This window comes from Numida meleagris, chromosome 5 (genome assembly GCF_002078875.1).
Source record: "Numida meleagris isolate 19003 breed g44 Domestic line chromosome 5, NumMel1.0, whole genome shotgun sequence".
Classification (NCBI taxonomy): Eukaryota; Metazoa; Chordata; class Aves; order Galliformes; family Numididae; genus Numida; species Numida meleagris.
Genome location: NC_034413.1, coordinates 12519586 through 12529584, shown reverse-complemented (window position 1 = coordinate 12529584; position 9999 = coordinate 12519586). Strand labels below are relative to the sequence as shown.

The 9999-nt window shown below is 47.7% G+C and overlaps 1 protein-coding gene across 2 annotated transcripts in view; it reads left to right on the top strand.

The window, feature by feature from the left end:
* Positions 309-9999, top strand: part of SUFU (SUFU negative regulator of hedgehog signaling) — an 82670-nt gene continuing 72979 nt past the window's right edge. For both annotated transcript variants that reach the window (XM_021398101.1, XM_021398100.1), the window contains exons 1-2: positions 309-604; positions 5116-5250. In XM_021398101.1, coding sequence (XP_021253776.1) covers positions 324-604; positions 5116-5250 — 416 coding nt within the window. In that variant the 5' untranslated portion in view covers positions 309-323. The remainder of the gene's footprint in view (positions 605-5115; positions 5251-9999) is intronic.

The window sequence follows — 9999 nt, the reverse complement described above, 5'->3', positions numbered from 1 at the left end:
AGGAAGCGGGGCGTGCGGGGGGCGGGGCTTCAGCTTGGCTGGTCTGTACCAACAGGGATGGGTTCGAGGGCAGTCTCTTACCTGCTTCTCGGCTTCGTGCTTGTATGTGACTGCAGGACGCCCAGTACAGCTCTGTGGCTCTGCCTGACTCCCTCACAGCTCCGCACCCCTTCACGTCCCCCCCAGCTCCCCGGCGGCCTCTCGCCCCTTGAAGCGCTGCCACTCCTCCACCGCAAGGGGGCGCGCTCACAGCGCGACGCGGAGGCGGGGAGAGAGAGGCGCGGCCGCCCTCCGCACCGTGCTCTGCCATTGGCGGAGCTGCAATGCCACTCACAGTCGCCCGGGCAGCGGGGCCCGCCCCCTTCCTCCCGCAGCGCCGCTTGGGCCGGGCCGGACCGGGAGAGGAGCGGGCCGGGAGCTGCCGCCGCCGGGCCATGGAAGGCACGCGGCCTGGCGGTGCTGCCCCTGCGGGCGGGGCGGGCTCCGGCTCAGGCTCCTTCCCGTCCCTGTTCCCGCCAGGCCTGCACGGAATCTACGGCGAGTGCCGTCGCCTGTACCCCGAGCAGCCCAACCCGCTGCAGGTCACCGCCATCCTCAAGTACTGGTGAGGCAGCCTGGGGCTGGTGAAGTGATGGGGCCTGGGGCCTTGTGTGGGTTAGGAGGTCTTTGTGTGGAGTTTGGAAGTCTTTTATGGTGCTCGGAGGACCTTGTGTGGAGCTGAGGGGAGAAGTGGGGCCTTGCATGGGGCTGAAGGGAATGGTGTGGTTTGAGGAGCGTTGGGGAAGACAGTGGAGTTGTGGGGAAGCGTAGGGGCTGAGGGACGTATGTGGAGTTGTAGGGAAGCATTGGGCCTGGAGGGCCTATGGGCAAAGAGCATTGGAACTGAGGGCCCTGTGTAGGGTTTCAGAGGATTTAGGGGGAGTAGTGCGGCTGGGGACATTGCATGGGATCAGAGAGAGGCGCTGGGGCTGCAGAGGGTTGCAGGAAGGCAAGAAGGCTGGGGCTTGGGTGCTGAATTTGGGAGTAGATGCAATAGGAAGGCTTGGTGCAATGGGCCTGGGGGTGTGATGCAGTTGAGGGTGCAGGGGGCAGCACGCTGGGTGGAGGGAGAGCTGTGCTGGAGAGCAGAGATTTGAGGGAGTAACTGGAGGTGGGGGAGGTGTTTCTGGGGTGGTACAGAGCTTCCCTGAGTGGGGATGGGACTAGGTAGTGGGAGAAGGGAGTGTGTTTCCTCATCTGAGCAGTTTCTGGTGGGGCTGGAGTTTATTCTCCTGGACAGAAGGCTCAAAGTCTGTCTGCTGACCTGGAGCTTGGGGTGCAGGTGTGGCCCAAATTTATGGGAGTGAGCCAGTGTGCCAGCCTCCGAGCCTAATGTTGTGTGTGCCTGCAAACCTGAGGAACAGACCCAGCTTCTCCTGCCTGTGCGTTGCCACGTGTTACCACAGACTGAGAATCTGTTGCGTCTTTCCATCCCTGCTGACACAGTGTCTGACACAGTAACAGCAGTTGTTTATGTGAGAGAGTGGCATGAAGGAAGTATTTGGATTTTTAGCTAGATAAGTGTCTAGTATCTAGCCCTGTGGGAAGCTGTTCCTTTTGATTTTATCCTTTTTCTGCTGCTTAGCCCTCTTCTGGATCAGAGGAACATGATCAGGTGATCTCAGAGTGTCTGTGTCTGGTGAACCTGGAACTTACTGGTTTCCAGTCCAGAACCTTGAAAAAAATTAGTAAAAGCTCAACTTGTACACTTACAGTTTGTTTTAACCTGTGTGTCTATTTGGCTGAATCCTGAGCAGCAGAATATCCTCCCTGTGCTCTGCTCTGACAGCCACATTGTTGCTGCTGTTTTTTGAAGTGCTCTTTACTGAGCTTTAAGCAAGAAATATATCTTAGTCCATATTGCTTAGAGCATTTTTGGTTAATCACTTAAATCAGCAGAGTGGACTGAGGTGATTTGTCAGTCATCTGCACTGGTCAGTGCTGACGCACTCCAGTGAGGATCTGATAAGTTTTTTACACCTGTTTATACTCTGAGATGGGCGAGCTCAGTGAGTTTCCAACCACCGTGATTTGGGTGTCAGTGCTTACTTTTCTGTCACTGTCTTGGAGCAGTACTGGCCAGAGTGATGTCAGATTGGCTCGAGACAGAGAGAGATGGAGGTCTGTGATAAAGAGTGACCCAGCCTGTTTCTTCCCCTCCCTTGGCCAGCCCAGGGGGCAGAACCTGGAGTCTGATGCTCTTGGAGCCTGGGAGAAGGGCTTCTGCTTCCCCTTGGTCTCTTCTGCCTGAGCTGCAAGCTGTGGGCTGGTCTAGATATAAAGAAGTTGCTGAGCAAAGTTCTGTGCCTTGAGATAAATATTGTAACGCTAATCAGCTTTATAATTATAGCTATTGGTGTCTCTATTGTTAGCAGCAATTATTTTTGTTCAGGTAGCTGAAGCTGTGTTCTTGGCATGCACAGCAGATCCTTCCTTTGTACAGCTGGAGGATCTTCAGGATCAAATACCCATTGCATGAGGGGGCTTAGTTGTGTGGGATTTTTCATGCAACCAGCCTTTTTTTTTTTAACATGATTTCCAGATCTTGGGAGAAAATTCCTGATTGCCATTGAAACTTCTTGGAAGAGCTCCTGGCTGTATTTATTTACCGTAAACCACCCCCTGCAAAGTGTTATGGGGAAATGGACTGGAAATTTTCCATTATTTTTTTTTTTTCTCCTTTGGAGCTGTTTCCTCTGCCCACTTTGGGTTTCTCCCTGGACAAACACTTCAGCAACTCCTAACAGCATCCAGAGAAAGCTCTGTATGCAGATGCAAATACCACTTTTCCCCTGAGGCTGCTCTTCTTTCTCCTGAATGAGCACAATGAATAGAGAATGCAACAAATTTGTACCGTACCTGCAGCTTTGAAGTCGGGCTCTCTTTAATAAATTCCTCCAACGCTTCCAGCTCTTTGTGTGAACCTGCATACAGATATGTAGATGTGGTATGAGGTGAGCCCTGCAGGAGCACTGTGGGTGGAAGGATGTACCGGGGCAGGAGTTGTTGGTGTGCAGCAAAACCTGCCCCAAAATGGGGTAAGCTTGTGCCGCAGCCCTCATGGGGTTCTTCTGCCAGGGATGAAATCCCGGCTGTGCTGTGGGGAGGGGGCTGCCTGAAGCCAGTGCAGGGTGCTCCTGTGCTTGTACCTGTGCTGTGCCATGGAAGAACGGTTTAAGGGTTTGCCCAGTGTGCTGTCAGTGTCAGAACACCTGTGTCAGCTTCCATCTGACTCATTTGACGTATAAGGTGTTATTAAACCCAATTTAGGAGCAGGTTTTGTGGGGGGGGGGGAATGCTTGTTACTTAGCAGGTGGAGATGTTTCCCTTTGTTTGGGAATCCTATGTGTCAGCTCTGAGGATTTGCTCATATCCTGCACTCCGCTGATTGCTGTATTGAGCACTCTTGCTCTGAAGCCTTCCACTCGGGTAGCTTTGTTTGAACACTTGTATGAGGCTCTCCTCAAGGAATCTGCATGCTTGTGTTGCTCATTTCCCTCAGAAGATTGGGGCCATGCACTTCTGCCCAGCTTCAGAACAACATTTTAGAACTAAGCACGGGCAAATCTACACTGGCAGTTTCCCAGATAGGTTTCCTTGCAAACACTGGGCTGGGAAGGTGGCCTGAACCCTGTTAGCGCTTCATGAGGCACAGGGGCTCTGAGATGTACGTGTGAAGATGGACCCCATATGCCGTGTTCCGTGGGCACTGTGGCTGTGTCCAGGCTGGAATTACTTTCGCTCTAATCCCATTGCTCTGGGCAGGATGCTCATTGCTCCAATCCACACTTCTCTTGGCTGCATCTCTGGCCAGTCCCAGAATGCCAGAGCTAGCATGATGTGACTTGCAAGGAAGGAAATTGTGGGGGGCTGTCATGCTCTGTGCTCCTGCTGGCCAAAAGCAGAACTGCAATTAGTGCTTTGCTGTTTGATCACCTTAGAACTCCCTTGCAGAGCAGGATGCCCGTGTCCAGACGTGGACATAAACACTTCCAGGGTCCTGGAGCATGGTGCAAGCAGGCTGGATGCTGTGACAGTTTCTTTCCAAGTTTGCTGCTGTATGACACAATGCAACAATACTTTAATCATGGCACAAAATTGAGGTGTTTGTACACCTTTCGTGCAGCTGTCCTGGTGCACAGAATGATACACAAACCCCCAGGGCAAGAGAGGGAAGTGTAGGTATGCCCTGAAACCTGCAAATGGCAGTGGTGGGATCTGAGCAGGTGCTGTAGTTGATGGTAATTAAGCTAACAGGCAGTTTGAATGAAGGAGATGCTCTTAGTTTAGATTTTCTCGTTTTGAGTGGTTGGGAGTGTTTTACTCAAGAAGAGTAAAAGAATTGGATACAGGAGGCAGTTACGTTTCTCTCCTGTTCAGTGGCTGCGAGTCAGGTAGCAAGCCAAGTGCCAGGCTCTGCCAGCATGGCCACCGCATCCCCATGTCCCTGGGTAGCAGGTGGCCGCCTGGCTCTGCTGGTGGCTGGGTCACCAGCCTTGTGCTGTAGCAGAGCCTGTGCTCACCTTTTGCTCCTTCTTGATTAATGCAGCCCATGCATTTTACAAGTGCTGGTATTGACTCTAAAGCAATGTTTTCTCTGCTGTTTTAATGTCATGTCTGCATTCAGAGCTATGGATTACCTTCTTCAAAACTTAGACGTTTCAAATTTTACTTTGAGGAATGGTGTTTTGTTTTTCAGTGAGGTATGTGCCTCTGGCCTGAATTAAGAGCTTTCAGTGTAGATACAGCTATTATTCTTTTACTGGTATAATTTTGTGATTGTTTTGAGGAAGTTTTAGTATGATTTTCCAGAGGTTTTCATGCTTTAATGTTAAAAACATTGTAGTGTGTTGCACACATGCACTTTACCTTCCTGTGCTTGGAGCTTTCTGGACTTAACCCAACCCTTCTCTTCAGTTTTTTTGGTGGTTTTTTTTTTAAGAGTAATTTGACCATGCAAATCTTATTTTTGTCGCTAGCTGTGATTTAAAGCAGGTCCCTTGTAGCACCTGTACAGAATTCTCCTTTGTCTTGAATAAACTGATTTACCTAAGAATCTTTTTGATTTTAATGCAGGTTGGGGGGACCTGATCCTCTGGACTACGTTAGCATGTATAGAAACATAGGAAACCCAGCGCTGAACGTTCCTGAGCACTGGCACTATGTCAGTTTTGGGTTAAGTGACTTGTATGGAGACAACAGAGTACATGAGTAAGTATTATCTGAGTTCTGTTGCTGTGCTGAGTTCTGTGTCACGTTTGGAGAATGTAGGTAAAACCCTGGCCTGCTGTTTATATTATTTGAACAGCTGTTTTTCAGCTGAGAATACTGTCGGCCATGGTCTTGCTAAGGGGTGACGTATGTCTGTTCTTGGATGTAGAAGTGTTACTGTGTTCCCCTCCTTGGACTTTGCATGCAATATATTTCCTTGTTAGTGTCAAAAAGTTGAGTGATTTCTGCATGTTTGTGTTGTTGTTTTTTTAACTCATATGGAAGCTGTTTTTTTTTTCCTTAAACTGAATGTCTTGTGTTTTTCCACTCTTGGTAATCTGCTATGTTTATATGCTTAAATTCTGATCCCTCCCTGTGCATGTTAAATGACTTACTCTGCAAAACTGCTGTCAGGGCATTTTTCCTATTGCTGGCACAGCAGTGTTACTGTCAGCAAGTGAACTGCCACCCCAGTGGCTACTCTATGAAGTGTGATTCTATTGTAACAGAAGTATAATCAAGTCATTATCTTAGCCTGTTGATATGAACAGTCTTTAACAGCTGTTTTGTGTTAGGCCAGGCAACCGACATGATCTAAACTTACTCTTGTCTTTCTTTCGCTAACTTTGCTCCTTAACTCCAGGTAAAGTGAGCAGTAGTCTCCACACTTCCACAGTCTTGGGACATGACTCTTTTAACCAGACAGAAGTGGCAGAAGGTTTATTCTGTTACTGTTTAGTTAAACTGTCTTGTGCTATTTCGCGGCTGCAGGCTAAATATCCACCATGAATGGTGCAACAAAAGTCCAGATTTGTTCATCCAAGCTTTTCCTCTTCTGTTCATTTTAGTTAAGTTTCAACCAGCAGGTTTTTTGTTTTACCTAGGTGCTTCTGTTGCAACAGTAACAGTCAAGCAGTTCTTTAACTGTATTTATGTCCTCAAGGCAGTTTCTCCCATTTGTGGATACAGATCTGCTTTTCAGAAATCGAGTCTTTTAAGACTGGAGTTTACACAGAAACTTAGTGTCACTGAGACCTTCCTGGGGCATTTCAACCAAAACATCTGGCAACAGACTCCATTCATTATTTGCTGGGGCGGAGAAAGGGTAGGGCAAATGAAAGAAGTGAAGTTAAATGTTTCCTTCCCTTGCTTTCACAAGAGATGTAGTCATGGACATGCAGGTTTTCATATGATGCCTTTGTTCTCAAATCATAAGACTTCATCTTTACCTCTGAAAATGTGAGGTTGTCAGGATTAGGCAACCTGTGTTTTCCAGCCTCATTCTACTGGAAGTTAATTTTGGAGGGCATAAGTGCCGTGCTGACTTCCCTCTTTTTGGTGACTTGTCAGCCTGAGGATTTCTCATGGTGAGACTGTTCTCTTTGATCAGGCCAGTTCCTGATGGTTTGCAGAGAGAGCAGCAACAGGCCGTGGGAGTCTCAGCTGAAGGCATGAAGAGTGAGGAATGGCTTAATGTATTTTTAGGAATGTGGAAGCAAGCTAGGTAAGGAAAGCCTCTTGTGGCACATGCTTTGGTTTCTCGGTCCCAGGCTGCTCTCTGCTAGACTATAGCCTGTTGTTCTGATGTGGAGGGCTTGGGAGTGAAAGTGTTACAGAGGTATGTCCCAACCTTGAAAATCTTACTGGAATGAGACCACCAAACTCTTCATGCTGTCGTGTAACTTGATCTGGAAATTCAGACAGGCAATGGAAGATGCCTTGTGCTGGTTGCAGCGTCCAGGAGTTAAAAAAAAAATAAAAATAAAAAAACTTGTAGATGTGAGTACAACGCTTCATGCCAGTGGTGAGCTTGAGCTGCACCACTTTTCTCCCTGCTTTGGCAGGAACCTGTCAAGCACAGAACCACTAGTCACTGTCAGTGATTTCTGTGGCCTGTGTGCACGTATGCATTTCCATTCTCTCTGTGGGCTGGAGCAAGGCATCCCTGTGTCAGTTGTCCTGTGAGGCTCAGCTGGCTGCAGCTTGTCACCTTTAGTTTAGCCTCGCTCTTGGAGCTAGAAAACTTAATGTTGCATGTGCTGTCAAGAAGATTGCCTCTGCCTTTGTTACAAATAGGCTTACTACACAATTACGTATGTGGTAAAGCTGTCAAAACCTACACTTCTCTTGAACTCCGAGCCTGAAATTACCAGCTGGTAGGTGAGCACTGAAGGCAGGTAAATGGAGCTCAGCACCCACCAGTAATTCTTGTTCCCAGCAGCAGTCTCTGTTTGCCACCTGCTCTCAAAACGTGACCGCCACATGGTCTGCATGCCACCAGGCTGGCGCTGCATGCATGCTTACAGGATTGTGGTGGGTTTTGTGTATGCTCAGGAAGCTCTCATTTTGCAGGAAGAAATGTACTGAAGCCCATGTTTAATACCGTGGGTAACGGTCTCTGTTGCTCAAAGGACTTTGGAGTTCTGTTGTCTCAGGTAAAAGCATCCTGCAGGACGGTTGGCAGCAGAGCAGGGTGACAGGCACAGCATTTAAGTCTTCAGAAGATTTTCTTTAAAGCTGGTGGGACACTGAGCTCTGTTCAGCTGTGCTGGCCACTGGAGATAGCTGTTGGTTTGTGGCTTTTTTTTTTGTTTTCCATCTCTCTGTGAAGAGTGCAGAGCTGGACCTGCTTATGACAGACAGAAAGACTGTGGCAACAGAGGCGTGTTTCCATAACCTCGCTGCCTTTCATCCTTTGGAAGGGGACAGATAGTACACTGCCAAGTGCCTTGTTCATCTCCTGCTTGACTTTGGATAACACATGGCTTATTTCTTGTGGACCTCTTCTGGCCATACAGGACAATCTAAACCAATTACAATGAGTGTTAAATGAGAATGACTTTCTGATGATTATTTTGAGTGAACAGGGGCTGAGTCGGAGGCCCCTATATTTTTATTTATAATGAAATAGCAAACAGATGTAGCGTGTAACATGAAAATGTTGACTTTAATTTATATTTTTTAATAAGAACCTGAAAAGTCTGAAGTGGAGCTCTCCCTGTGCCTCCTTGTTGACAGATTTATTTTCAGTTAAAACAGCACTATTTCCTGCTCTGCTTAAGTATCAGCTATGCTCTGCTTACAGAACTCTGACATATTCTTAAAAGTCCGCAGAATAGCATGGAAGAAATCTACAAATTTCAAGTGGGGAAACCTTTTTCATTTAAAAACACTCCGTGTTTCATGGTATAATGGCAGCCATGACACCAGCTGTGCTGAGCTGATCGCTCTAAAAATCCTAAATCATGACATGAGACAGCACTGGGGAACTGCAGGCCTTTCCATGGGATTTCATGCCAAGCTGCTTGCATGGCAATAAGTCTCTCCAGTCAAGCATGCTGCACAACTTGAGTGGCAGCAGAAATCCTTCTGGGATATTTTTGCAAATTGTTTCTTTTTTTTTTTTTTAAGTTCTTCTATCTACTTTAAAATCAGAACTGATATGTAAGTTCTTGAATCCATTTAGCAGGGTTGGAGTAGAGCTTTTGCTTCTTTCTGACTATTCTTGCTTTCTGAACGAGATTCTTCATGGCAGTGACCAGTAGGTGAGCAAGGTATGAACGTACAGCTGTGGCAGGATGGACTGGGTCCTGTTCCCTTTGCATCCAGGCTGGCAGCTATTGCCCTGCAGCAGAGCTAGCAGCAAGGGACGTGTCCCTGTGCATTGGGCACCTGGTGCTTCCTGCAGCTTCCAGTCCTGAGAGTGACTTCTGGCTGCGTGGAGAACAGGCACCAGAGGAAATTGGCTTCAGTAATTGGAACTGGATTTGGCCTCCATCAGTGGCATCGCCAGCTTTGGCTGCTGCAGTGCCATGACATGCTCCGGCCCCTGGCTGTGCTTGCAGGGGTTATCAGTGTATCCCAGGGAGCACAAAAGCTGTATATTTTTTCACCAGTCTGCCTTCTGTCCCTATTTTACAGGCCAAGGTTGAATCTCCAGTTAACTATTCTTATAGTTCCACAAGTATTCACTCCTTTTGTTAACAATTGTTAAAGTGCGTGGAGCGTTAGAATCATGATGTGATATTGTAGTGGAAATGCTAAGTCATGGCTTGAAGCAGTGATTGAGCACCTGGTGGGAAGACAGGGCCAACCCAGGGAGCTCAAGTGCATGCAGTACACCTGAGTGACAGGGAGGGGTGGGGCCAGGATCCACCACTTCCCAGACCTCATTTAAGGGGAGGCAGTGGAGGTGAGGGTATCTCATTGGAGATCCTTGCCTACCTGAAGCCTTCTAAAGGTAAGCAGCTCTTTTCTTTCATTTCTGTGGTGGCTGCATTTGGGCTCGTTCTCATTTGCTGTAGCCAAAGACTTTGCCACGCTGCTATTGTTGTGGTACTTTCCATCCCATTATAGTATTACAGATACGATTCCTGAAAACACTGAGTAGTCTTATTTGTGTTAAAATTGCAAGGTTGTAACTCAGAACCACAACAGAAAGCAGAACTGGAATTGTGGCTAGGTTATGAGATAAGGTTTGTACTTGTGGCCTTCCCACATCCTGAGAAGAAATATGCCAGCTGTGTTTTGATGTTTAGCCTTTCGTGTAAATCCCAATAATTGGGCTTCCGAATCTACACAAACTTCATATCAACGACGTGGTTTTTTTCTTTTTTCTTTTTTTTTCTGGCCGCTTGCCAGGAGGCTAAGTGCAGCATCCCATTTGCATAAAGCCAAAAAGATTACAGCTGCCTTCATCTCTGATACAGATGCATGCTACCACCCGCCGAGACAACAGGTTCCAGCTTG